General features: G+C 50.0%; 1 protein-coding gene across 7 annotated transcripts in view; it reads left to right on the top strand.

The window, feature by feature from the left end:
* The window catches only part of FAM117A (family with sequence similarity 117 member A), a 35,478-nt gene extending 29,366 nt beyond the window's left edge, over positions 1-6,112 (top strand). For 5 of the 7 annotated variants that reach the window (XM_032791488.2, XM_032791492.2, XM_032791491.2 and 2 more), the window contains 3 exons: positions 2,508-2,733; positions 3,139-3,292; positions 4,362-6,112. In XM_032791488.2, coding sequence (XP_032647379.1) covers positions 2,508-2,733; positions 3,139-3,292; positions 4,362-4,704 — 723 coding nt within the window. In that variant the 3' untranslated portion in view covers positions 4,705-6,112. The remainder of the gene's footprint in view (positions 1-2,507; positions 2,734-3,138; positions 3,293-4,361) is intronic. The other 2 variants (XM_032791489.2, XM_075059615.1) reach the window with 1 other exon arrangement.
* The last annotated feature ends 6,980 nt before the right edge of the window (positions 6,113-13,092 follow it).

Raw genomic sequence — 13,092 nt, 5'->3', positions numbered from 1 at the left:
CACACATGCCCTCACAGGTTTTTCACCATGACTACTACCTAGCCCCTAAGTCCCTATTTTGTAGTTGTGCATTTGATTTTTCCTTCCTAAGTGAATTATTTTGCACTTATCTTTTTGAATTTCATCTTGTTAAATTCAGACCAGTTCTCCAGTTTGTCAAGGTGATTTTGAATTCTAAGCCTGTCCTCCAAAGTGTTTGCAACTCTTCCAAGTTTGTCATCTGCAGATATTGTGAGCATACTCTTCACTTTATTATCCAAGCCATTAATGAAAATATTTAGTACCAGATGCATGACTGACCCCTGTGGGACCTCACTAGATAAGCCCTTCCAGTTTGACAGCAAACCATTGATAACTACTCTTTTTGAGTATGGTCTTTCAAGCAGTTGTGCACCATCTTTAAGCTCATCTAGAGCACATTACCATAGTTCGCTTATTAGAGAGTCACTTGTATCTTAATTTTAGTTGATACAGTCCCATCATGTCTACAGCTTCTTCCCTCTCCACTGGGCCAATAACCCTGTCAGAGAAGGGAATTAGGTTGGTCTGGCATGATTTGTGCTTGACAAAGCCATGCTGGCTATTCTTTATAAGCTTATTATCTTCCAGGTGCTCACAAACTGATTGTTTAATAATTTGTTTCAGTGCCTTTTCAGGTATTGAAGTTAAGCACACGGCTCTAATTCTCTGAGTCCTCTTTGTTCCCCTTTTTTAAAGATAGGTACTGTATTTGCCCTTCTCCTGTCATCTGGGACCTCACCTGTTTCTTCCATGAGTTCTCAAAGATAATTGCTAATTGTTCTGAGATTGCTTCAGCTAGTTCCTTATGTACCCTAGGATGAATTTCGTCAGGATTTGTTGATGTGACTACATCTAGCTTATCTAAACATTCTTTAACGTGTTCGTTCATTCTCTATCTTGACTTGTTCTTTCCCTCTTGTTGTTAATTGTATTGAGTATCTGACCACCTTTTTAGTGAAGACTGAAGCAAAACTGGCCTTAAACATCTCAGCCTCCTTGATACCATCAGTTAATAGCTCTTTTCCTGCTAAGTAGAGAATTTGCACTTCGCTTCATCTTTCTCTTGCTCCTAATGTATTTAAAGAACCTCTTTTTGTTGCCTTTCATGTCCTTTGGTAGGCATAACTCATTTTTGCTTAGCTTTTTCTGACTTTGCCCATACATACTTGTGCTATTCTTTTGTACTCCTCAGCAATTTCTCCATGTTTCCACTTTATGTAGGATTCCTGCTTGATTTTCAGGTAAACAGCTCCCGACAGAGCCATATTGGCCTCTTGCTAGTCTCCCAGTCTTTCCTTTGCATCAGGATAGTTTGCAGTTGTGCCTCTAATACTGTCTCCTTGTGAAAATGCTAACTCTACTGAACTCCTTTCTCCCTTCATTTTCTTTCCATGGGACTTTACCTACCAGTTTCCTCAGTTTGTCTGTCTTTTTTTAACAAGTCTGTTTTTATTCTGCTGCTCTCACTCCTATCCTTTCCTGGGGATCATGAAATCTATCACTTTGTAACTGTAGATTTTTAAAGATTTAGGCACTGAACTACCACTGGTTTCAGTAGGCGTTAGGTGCCTAATTACCTTAAAATTCAATTCTGACTTTCACATGGTCACACGGAGTCTGTGGCAGAGCAGTGAACTGAACCAAGGTCTGTTGAGTCCCAAACCACTGCCCTGACCACTTCTTCTTCGGTTTGTGTTTGTCATTAAAACTATAGGAAGCAACCAAGGAAGTTCTGAAACTCTTACAATTGCTTTGCCAATAGATGTTATGATTATCTGCTCATTTGTCAGCTCTCCACCTTCTTACTTGGGCCCTTTGGGTATGGAACTCCATCCCAGAGCTGAGCCATAAGTCTTCCTCTCTGCTCCACATCCCTCTTCAAACCCACTGCTGCTGTGACACTTAAGAAATCAGCCGGTTAACTACACGCACCCTCATTTTAAAAAGCATATTAAATTATGGTAATGTTCCAAGGTCTCAGTGAGAATCAGGGCCTCCTTGTGCATATGTAGGAGAGCTCTTAATCTAAAGGATTGTGCCTATACCAGTTCTGCATAGTTGCCTATCCCTCCCCATTTGTATGTTGCTTGTCTAAGATTACATAAACTCTTCAGGGCAAGGGTTGTGTCTTTGTATTGGGCCAGGCTCTGTCTGTGTCCAGCCAGGCTGAGGGCCTTGCTGAAGTATCTGGACATTGCTGCAGCATAAATATTGAGTTGTTGCCTAAGGTGTGTGGCATTAAACTGGCAGGGAGAGGGAATTCGTCTGAAGGCTAGTAGAGAAACGACTCTCTAATTCAGCACCTCCATGTGTTCTGGGTGGGTATATGATCTGGCCCTGCCTGTATAAATCCCAAAGCGCATGGTCGAGAGCAGTAGGATTGCTTCAGTCCACTGAGATCTAAATGCTACTTGTAAATTCTGCCTGCCTGTGTGAAAGGGGGCTGAGGTTGGGGGCTTCTGTTCAATAAGCTTTCCTCCCTCTAGATTCTGGATGTTCCAGACGGCCACAGGGCACCAGCCCCTCCCCAGAGAGGCTCTGAGGATCTTTTGCTGCTGACTCTGGAACCCAGCAGTAGCAGCTGCAGCAGCCTTTCTCTTTCCCCATCCCCTTCTGTGCCTCTCCGATCTTCTCCGCACACCCCTGCAAGAGCAGCTACAGAGGAGCTTTCTTCTGTCCTGGAGGAGCCGCTGCCTGACCCCAAGGAGAAAGGTAAATGGCAGTAGCTGGGCTCAGCAATGGCCTTATCTCAGCACAGGGAGGTATGGGAATGTGAAGGATGATGTGAACACATTAACCTTTAGTGTAACAACCCAGCTCTCTCCACCTCCAGTGTGTTTTGAATTGGGATTGTGGGAGCCCAGAAGTTAAAATAGGAGGTGGGGAGAGTGGGGTGGGGTGTCTTTGAGTAGGTGCTGGAACAAATTGGAGTTGCAAGGACTCTTCTGTGTAGGTTTTTTTCCCCTCAGTCACTTGAGAATTCTCAGCACCAGACTGACTGAGGATACAAGTTGGTAACTGAATGCAGTTCTGGCGCCAGGACTTTTTAGGACACTACTGTGATCTCGGGGAGCTTATCCTGTGTTGATTTAAAAGGGCTCTGTTGAATTCTTCTAGAATCTTCTCAAAAAAGTCTTCCTTCCCTGCTAGAGGATGGTAGCCCCTCTCCAGTCCTGGCCTTTGCCTCATCTCCTCGACCTAACCACAGCTACATGTTTAAACGGGAACCTCCCGAGGGATGTGAAAAAGTCCGGGCCTTTGAAGAGGCTTTGTAAGTATGAGAAGGGACGAAGACTTGATGGAGAGTTTAAATGAGATAGTGCCAACGCTTACGCATCTCCCTTGCCTACATTGTACTGCATAACTGTCACTCCCCTCTCCTTGCCCCAGCTCCAAGGAAATAAACCTCTAAACCAGACTGGAATTGGGGAGCAGCTTCTCTTGGGATGTACACAGACATTAGATGTGCTGCCCTCTTGTTGGGTGCAGAAGCAACGAACCAGAGTGCTTCTGGCACACTGGAGGACTCTTCTGTGAAGATGCCTAGTGGCATCTGCCTTCCCACCACACACACAAGCACTTTGCTCACCCAGCCAACACGCCTGCTTGGCCACAAGAGTTGGTCCTCAAATAAACCAGTTCTGCTTTCCTCAACCCCCAGCAGGATGGAGCTGTTGACCTCACCTGTGCTATTGGCTGTCCTTCCTGCTCAGCCTGGTGGTTTGTTCCCATAACCACCCACAGTTGCCTGGATGTTTCTCCCAGTCAGCCTGTTTCCCTTCTACTGGTCTCCAGCCCAGTGGCTGAGCTGAGAACTGTAGGGAGGGTGAGAAGAGGCCAGTGGGGGTTCCTACCATTGTCAAGGGTGACTTGGGTCTCATTCCATCTCAGGCAGGTCTACGCTTAAAATGGTGCACCACAGTAGTGCTTCAGTGAAGATGCTACTGCACTGAGAGCATCTCCGGTCATCATAGCTACCTCCTCTCGTGGAGGTGGATTAATGTCAGTGGGAGACGCCTTTGACATAGCTCTGTGTACACCAGGGGCTAGGTCAGCATAACTGCGTTGATCAGGTGTGTGGATGTATATTTATAGTGTAGACCTGTCCCTAGAGTCTTGGTCTGCCCAGCTGCTCATAGCCCTCACTCATTGCTGGCCGTGTGCTTCCGACTGTTGCCTGCCTGGGAAGTGGCCAGCTTGTGAAGGGTTAAGACAGTAGGCAGTCTATGCCCTCCCCACAACAAGCATATACCATTAAAGCTGCAATTGCTTGAACAGCTGTAGGCACTCCGAGGGCTCCATTCCTAACCTATTTCCTTTTGTTTCTCTCCCTCCTTCAGATCCCCCAGCCCTGATCAGAATTTTCTGCCCTCCTGTCCTGATAAGAACAAAGTCCACTTCAACCCAACAGGCTCTGCCTTTTGTCCGGTCAGTCTGGTAAAGCCTCTCTTTCCAAACATGGGCTTTCTGTTCAGAAGCTTCCCTACTACCCCCAGCCCCGTGCCACCAGGCACATTCACCTCCTGCCAGTCCACTGCCCCAGGCCCATTCCTTGGGTCGCGGAAAGACTCCGCAGCAGATGGCTTTAGTGAGGTCTCCAAATCACCTCCACTGAACTTTGAACACTGGAAGCGCACCCAGACAGAAGAGAGTGTCCTCTTCCATAGCTCTCTTGTGGTCTGAGGCCTTTGGGAGACCCGGCACAGCAAAGCATCTGTGGTTCTTCAGTGCATCTTAAACAGCCTGTGGTGCCTTGAAGTTGGGACTTGAAGGTTAGATGGGCAGCCCTGGGATTGAAAACCACAGCAAGTTTCCTCCAGAATGATGGTGAAAACTGTTAAGTACAATGTGCCACAGGACTCTTGCTGCTGGAGTGGTTCCTTTCTTCGAGCCCCCCAGTACTTTAAAGCACTTTCCTCTCCTGTGTTGAAATGTCATTTTTTCCTGTATGATTGTTTTGCTGTCAAAGAGCAGCTGGGACTCTGCTGCTGGTGAGCAGCATGGAAATTCAAGCTCTCTGGCTCTGTAAATGAAATTCCTTGCTGCAGGTATTCAGGGGACAGAGTTTCCTAGCACTTCTCATCCCCACAGTTGTCACATGGATTTCCTGCACCCAGGGGGAGGCCAGTAGCTTGGCTGCCTTTTGAAGAAGCTGGTAGAACCTGGCTTAGCTGATTTCAGCTATCTGAATGTATTGGGCAGAATTTGACAATGCATCTGCACTCTGCACATCAAAGGCAGCTTGAGCCACTTAGAGCACCCAAAATACAGAAGAGAGAGACGTGAGGGGTTTGGAAGTGAACTGTAGACAGTTCCACTACTGGATATCCGAACCCTTTGATATAGCCACCTAGAGCTTTCAGGAGCCTCTTGGAATGCCTTGCTGTACAAAGATAGAGAATGCAGATCAGATACCTGCCAGTGCACCTTCAGGGACCTCTGTTTGCGTAAGACCTGTACTCTGGGATGCTTCTTACATGACGGAGGATTAATAAGGAGAGATGTGCTGCTGTGGAGCTGTCTGCATGGCTTGGTAGGTAGCGGAGGGCCTCTCAGACCCCCACAACAGCCTTTTTTCAGGGGAAGAAGATGGAAATCCAAGGCTGAGCAGCATACAAAAGGTTTCCATGAAATTTATGAAGGTTGCTGCTAGTAGAGATGTTACATGCTGCTTTCCAACCGGATGCTGTGGACAGCCTGACTGGCTCTGGTATTGTTTGCAATGTGCAGGGGTGGAGTTGGGGATCAGAACCATTTTGTCTCACTGCAGAAAAACTTTATGCACAGACGTAAGATCATCCTACCTGGGCTGAAGTCTGAGATCCTATTAGACCCAGTGATGCTTATCCCAGCACAAAGCCTTATAAGGTGAAACTATAACATGGGGAATTCTGATTGTAATGCCTCTTGAAAATGAAAGTATTTGATTTGTGTTCTGTTGCTAAGGCTCTGGGTTGTATTGAAGAAGCCTATTTTCTTGTATCTGATGTAGAAACTCTATTTTCTTCCAAAGACACTATTTTTGCAGCTGTTTGACGTTTGTATTTTATGTATGTATTGCAAAGCTTAAAGGAGGAATGTTAGCCTTGGAGTTTTTGTCTTATGTTCAGAGTTTTTTGCAGATATTGGTGTTGCCAGTAAAAAAAAAAAAAAAAAAAAAGTAATTATTCCACGTATCCAAAGCTCCTTTTCTCTTTCTTTGGGGTTTGAGTGTATTTAGTCTAAACTGGAATTTCTGCATAGTTTAATCAACGGATGCTGAAATGACAGGCCAGATCGACTGCATTTTCTGCTGCAGTGGCCTCCTATCTGTTGATACATTACCTTTGTCTCAGAACGTGGGCTTCCCAGCCCGTTGCTGGTGCACAGCAAAGGGAGTGGTTCAATACTATTTACCACTATCCACTAAACATGCTGTAGCTCCACTGCAGAGCATATGCTAGGCAAGAGACTTGCTAGTGTGCTACACCTCAGGTGGTCCTTGTACTGTTTTTAGGCTTAGGACTGACTTTCGAAACTCTTGCCAGTAATGCTAAATAGCAGCTAATGTTAAAATTGCTTGTCTGTAATGTACTGAAGATGTGTGCTCATCTTAGCAGTATGAATACAGCTTCTAAATTAGGCTGTGGAGAGGAAATGCAGCCGGTTTGGAGGAAAACGCCTACATACATAAACTCTGCTTCATCCTACTGCATGGTCATGGCATTTCAGTGCTGCCCTGGGAGAGCTCTGCAGCTGTTAGTAGCAAAGGCTTATTGAAAATGTGAGATGAACCTCACTAGGCCAGGTAACCATGTACCCAGAGCAGGGGAAAGCTGCGGACCTCAGCTTGGAGAACATAAGTCAGATTTATTAGAGGAAGGTGCAGTGAACAAGGTACTGCATTTTTTTATTTTTATTTTTTTTATTTTTTTTTGAAATCTTGAGTCCCTCTATCCAGCTCTTCTTGAATCAGAATTTAATATTGCAGTGGGGGAACGCTCTGCTACCAAGAGTTCCAAACTGCTCCCAACTTTTCAGCTGTTGCCACCTTCTGATGAAACCTCAGTCATGAGTTTGAGTGGTTTTGGCAGGGAGAGATGGGGAAGAGTCTTTAAACTAACATGCCAAGTAGCCTTAAACACTTATTTTTGCTTGCTTATAAATGTTAATTCAAATGACCTCTTCCTGACACTGCAAGTCACTCCATCTGCAGCTCTGCCAACACCACAATCTCTGACCTACACCTGCCATACTGCAGACTCTGGGGGGAAAAGGTGGTCAACCAGCCCAAACTGTGTGAAGAGAAATAGCAAGTAGACACCAGAAAACACAACTGTACAGGTGCTGCCCCAGGAATAGCTTTCTTTGCTGTTAATCTGTCAATCCATCCTTTAACTCCAAATGGAGTGGGTAATAGTCAGTGGGGCCTGTTCAGAGCATGGCAACCTCCATCACTCAGTGCTGTGGTTTGAGAGACATGTCATGGCTCCTAGTGTGTGCTATGCATGGATTACAAGCTTGCTGTATGATTCAGGGAAGCAAGATGGAAAACTGGCTGCCTGATGAAACACTAGGCTTCTCATAAATTGCTAGTGCATTCATTTCTCTGCACCCCCTGCCTGCAGACTGAATGACATACTTCACTCCTCTCCTCTGGTGTGCAATTAAATCTTGATAGTAGTGCCCTGCTGGAGTACTCCTTTCAGCAGTCTGCATTCCAGTCAAGGCTGGGATTATTTGAATAAAGAATCCCTACTGAAAGGAGACAGAAGCAGTGAGGAATAAATGACTACAGACAGGGGAAGCCAGCACTGTAAACCAAGGAGCCTTGTATTTAGTTCTAGCTAGAGTTGGCCTGGTTCCTGCAATATGCTGCTCAGTCATAAACTCCACAGCCACCTAGACTGATCATCCTTCCTCCTGTACCCATAGTTAGGACTGGATACATGGTGTGCAAGTTCTGTACAAAAATGCTCAAAGCTTTCTGAGGGCTCTGGATTGTCCTGTTGATGATGGTAAAATGTTTGGATTTGTGCACACAGAAAGCAGAAGATAACCTAACTGAATTGGGTTAAGATCCTGAATGATAGCGAGCTGTATGTAGATGAGTGCTAGCACATTTTGCCTGGATAAGTAACGGCAAGTTTGGATAACCAGAGGAAAAATACTTCCGTCAGCAATATTTCACCTCTTGTCTACCCTGGAGGAGTTCCTAAAGAACTTCTGTTTTTGTTGCCAGTCTATGGACAATATGAAGATACTACATTTAATTAGATTGTGAATAAAGAGCCCTTACGTATCCCAGAAGCTGGACTTTTGGAACTGAGTGGACAAGATCGTCCAGATAATTGGCAGTTATATGAGTAAATTTAGCAGAGATCATTTAGGGAGGGGCTTATATATTGTAGGCAGGCACTACCAGCATTTAAAAAGCATTCACTGCCTCCATATATTTTTCTTCTCCAGAACCCCACCAGTATAGTTGATCCCTCAGTGTTCCTCCACAATGATCTTTAATATTAGGGAGGTGGGTCTGGTAGCTAAAAGCCCTGTCATAAATTTGCGGGATGGAGTTGGGTTCTAGAATCACAAAGCAGTTTCTGTATCACTGTTAAAAGTTAAGTTCTAATAAATATACCTCCCCCTGTTCTTCTTTCCCTAACCATCTTAAATCATCCCAATATCCAGGTCAGTTGGACTCACTGGTTCTTGTATTGTAGCACCGTGCTGCTCTGTTTGGATTGCAGACAGGAATGTTTAAATATCAGCGTTTTTTATTGGGATTCCACTTCATGGAGCCACTTCTGATGCTTCTAAATTTGGGGAAGTCTTGTGCCTCTTTAAACAACATGACCACACTGACATCAGCGTACAAACCCTGTACATGTCAGCTACGGCCAATGTTACTTCCGCACTCCCACTAAGGTGGACCTAGTGGGGAAGTCAAACCTGTTCTCAGCGGCAGGCTCTGTGTTTAAAAATAAAGAGTTTTGCAGATGTGGGGGGTCAGCCCAGCAGGAGGTAACCATTCTTGCTAGACAGTAACAACGGCATCAGAGTTTCTAAAGAGTAATTGCAGTAAACCAAGTAGTTTGTGCAAGCTGGGAAAATGCTAATCAATCTTAACACTGAAATGATTTCTAAAAGTCTGTCTTCAAGGTGAAGTTCTGCTGAACAACCCCAACCCCATCCTGCTTTCTGCAGGTGCACAGACATTCTACACTGGTATTTCCCAAACCTCTGGATTTAGTTTGAAGAAAAGCAAATGGAACATCTCATGCTGCTAAGTGCAGGATGTGGTCCTTACACCAATCCCCACGCAGAAGGAAGAGCTGTGGAAAAGTGCCTGTTGGAGCTGGTTTTTCTTTTATAAAGGGGAGAGGTGGCAGGGAGGGAAGAGAACATTCCTTGGGCTGGTGTGTGTTAATTGAAAACCAGCAGACACTCTTTTTTAAAAACAAGAGGAATGAGAACCTGCAGTGTAGTGTAATTGTATTTGTAAATTACCTGGGGGGCGGGGAGAAAGGGTGATTCATCTGCCAGCATGTGCTGAGCCCTATGTGAGGGTGGGGAAGGTGGCTGTGCTTTCCCTAGCCTGGAGCTGCCAGGGGAGGATGTACACCTCGCTGAAGGTCAAGGGAACTGTCAGAGCTGATCCCACTTGCACCCTGCCTGCAATAGCCCCTCTGCACTGTAGGGGAACTGCTGTCATGAGAACCCTCTCCTGTGACCAGGCCTCCTACAACAGCAGTGTCTCTTTCAGGGGGTGTAGAACAGGCCCTGTGCCTGCCCAGGCTCTCCCTTATGAGGGCAGTGTCCTAGGGCTGCCTTATGCCTGTTTTGTGACCCTAAAATGGAGATTATGTAAGCAGGAAATCCCTTCCACTTCATATGTCTTCAGTTGTGTAGGGGTTTAAAGCCTAGTGTTAGGATTTGCCTGCTTGTTTGCTTTCTGGCCAAGACTTGACACTATACATGAATAGGCTAATATGTACCAATTCTAGATGTACTGGACTAGACTGCTTACTACTTATATAGCTAATGCTGATTTGCCTTTAGTGCCAGCAGCCTCTGCTTTTGGAACAGGCCAAAGTAGGTTCTGACCCTAGCAAGACAAGAACTGGGTAGTGGACTGAACTGCAAGTGACCTGGGTTCAGGTCCTATCTCAGTGAGACTTACTGTGGGAGTTAGGCAGGTTAGTTTATTCTGCACTGGTTTTTATCACCAGGGGAGGACTGTGTGCAGTCAAGGACTTTGTTTGGAGTTTTTTCTAAATGGTCTCTGTGCTCTGGCTGTAGTAGAGATGGCAGCCTGTAGAAGTGCACCTGGCAGTTGGCATGGAAGATGGGGAGGGTTAGGAAAGTCCCTCCTTCCTCAGGCAGTTCACTCTACAGCCTCAGAGCAGCTGCTGTGAAAGCTCCTGTTTTCTACATCCATGAGCTTCCCCTTCAGGCTGAAAAAGTTCCCTGGAGCTGCTGACCATAGGCCTCAGCCTGCAGCTTTAGATGAGGTGGGCTTAGTTCCTGGTGGTGCTTGAACGTGACTTGATATTCTGTGGAGAAACTACTGCAGGGGGCAGAGGCCAAGTTGTTGAGGACACGGGCTGCAGGGTCCTGTACTAGCCCCTCAGCTCCCCAGCTGTAAACAGGGGGCTAGTGCTTCAATCCCTCACCGGGCCACCTGAAGTCACAGTCCAAAGTGCATACGGTGGCTGTGAGAGCTGGTGCTTCTGGAAAAAAAGAGGTGATCCCTGCACGTGCGGGGTGGGGGTCAGAGCACATGGTTATACCACTAACCCCCCCACCCCTGACAGGTAGTACAGAGGTGACTGGCCAATGCAATAAAACTGGATTGTGCCGATACAGAGACTTCTATATGCTCCCCTACCTGCCTCTTTGTCCCTCCCCCTCTTCTACTGACTCCCCCTGCCTGCCTCTTCCCTTCCCTGCTCCTACTGGCCACCCTCCCCTCTTTCTACCACCCCCCACCTGCATCTTCCTCCCTCCCCCCCCTTCTACCGACCTCCCCTGCTGCTCTTCGTCCCATCCCCGTTCTTCTACCACCATCCACCCCCGCCTGCCTCTTCCTCCCTCCCCTCCTTCTACCACCCCCCCCGCCCTTGCCTCCTTCCACTTCCTACCGGCCACCCCCCCGCCTGCCTCTTCCCTTCCACCTGCCCCTCCCCCCTTCTTACAACCCCCCCACTGCCTCTTCCCTCCCTCGCCCTATTCAACCCCGGCCGCCTCTTCTCTCTTGTTTCTACCACCCTTCCTGCCTCCGTCCCCGCCCCCTTTACAGGCTCCCAACGCTGAGGGCTTCCCCGCAGCCTCTCCGATAGCAAGCTGCTGCGGCGCATGCGCCCTGGGCGGGTCACAATGCTTCCCGGCAGCCCTTGTGTATTCGAGCTTGACACTTTAGGACGCGCTAGAACCGCGCTCCTGGTTCCGCCTTCGCAAGCCACGGGGCCAATCCGCGCTGTCCACATTGGAGCACGTCACTGCCGGAGCGCCGGAGCTATGAGAAGGGATCCCCAGGCTTTGGCGAACGTACGCGCTGCCTGATCGAAAAGCTGCTTTGTTGGGGCTCGGCTGCGGGGAACAAGGCGGCGGCGGCGGCGAATTAACCCTCTGTGCGGCAGCAGTGTTCCCTCTCGCCCGGCAGGCGGGGCCGCTGCCCCTCCACTTCCCGCTCTTCCTGCCTCGCCGGGTCCGGCAGCGCGAGGGCAAGCCCCACCTTGGAGCCGGCGGGGCTCGGGTGCGGCTGTCTCGAGTCGCTTTTATGAAGTCCCCTGCGTCGCCGCTGCTGCCGGCTCCGCTCCGCGAAAGTGCGCTCTGGACGTGCCGCCTTTGGCCCTGAGCGGGCCCAGCGCCGCAGCCATGGGGGCGGAGTCGGGGGCGGCCCCCTGCTGCCGAGCGGCTCCGGCTGCCCGTCTGCTTCCTGGGCGTCTTCGTCTGCTACTTTCTACTAGGATCCTTGCAGTAGAGCATGTGAGTGACCCCCCGGACCCCCCCAGGGGACCCCCTCCCGCTCCTGCAGGAGGAGCATGTGATGTGACCCCCGCGGACCCCCCGCCCGGCCCCTTGCAGGAGAGCATGTGAGGACCCCTACGGGACCCCCAGGGACCCCCCCGCCCCGGCTCCTCAGAGAGCTATGTGAGTGACCCCCGGGGACCCCCCGCCCGGCCCCTGCAGGAAGCATGTTGTGACCCCGCCCCGGGACCCCCGCCCCGGCTCCTGCAGGAGACATTTGAGTGACCCCCGGGACCCCCCCGCCCGGCCTGCAGAAAGACATGTGAGTGGACCCCCCGGACCCCCCCAGGGGACCCCCCGCCCGGCCCCTGGCTAGGAAGATGTGAGTGACCCCCCGGGACCCCCCCTCCCGGCCCTGCAGGAGAGCATTGGAGTGATCCCCCCCGGACCCCCCACGCCCGGCCCCTGCATGTGAGATGCATGTGAGTTGACCCCCGCGGGACCCCCCGCCCGGCCCTGCAGCATGAGAGCATGTGAGTGACCCCCGGACCCCCCCGCCGGCCCTGCAGAGAGCATGTGATGACCCCCTCGGACCCCCCCCAGGACCCCCCCGCCCCGGCTCCTGCAGGAGAGCATGTAGTGACCCCCCCGGGCCCCCGCCCGGCCCCTGCAGTTAGAGAGCATGTTGATGTGACCCCCCCGGTAAACCCCCCAGGGACCCCCCCGCCCGGCCCCTGTCAGGAGAGATGTGAGTTGACCCCCCGGGACCCCCCCGCCCGGCGCCCCTGCTAGGAGAGCATGTGAGTGACACCCCCAGGGAACCCCCCTGTCCGGCATCTGCAGGGAGAGATGTGAGTTGACCCCCCCGGGACCCCCGCCCCGCCCCTTGCAGGAGAGCTGTGAAGTGGAACCCCCGGGCCCCCCCCAGGACCCCCCGCCCGGCCCCCTGCAGGAGACATGTGAGTTGACCCCCCCCGGACCACCGCCCGCCCCTGCAGGAGAGGCATGTGCGTGGACCCCCCGGGACCCCAGGGACCCCCCCGCCCGGCTCCTTGCAGGAGAGGCATGTGAGTGACCCCCCCGGGGACCCCCGCGGCCCTGCAGGAGGAGCATGTGAAG

This window comes from Chelonoidis abingdonii, chromosome 21, assembly GCF_003597395.2.
Source record: "Chelonoidis abingdonii isolate Lonesome George chromosome 21, CheloAbing_2.0, whole genome shotgun sequence".
Taxonomy (NCBI): Eukaryota; Metazoa; Chordata; order Testudines; family Testudinidae; genus Chelonoidis; species Chelonoidis abingdonii.
This window is presented reverse-complemented; position numbering and strand designations above follow the sequence as displayed.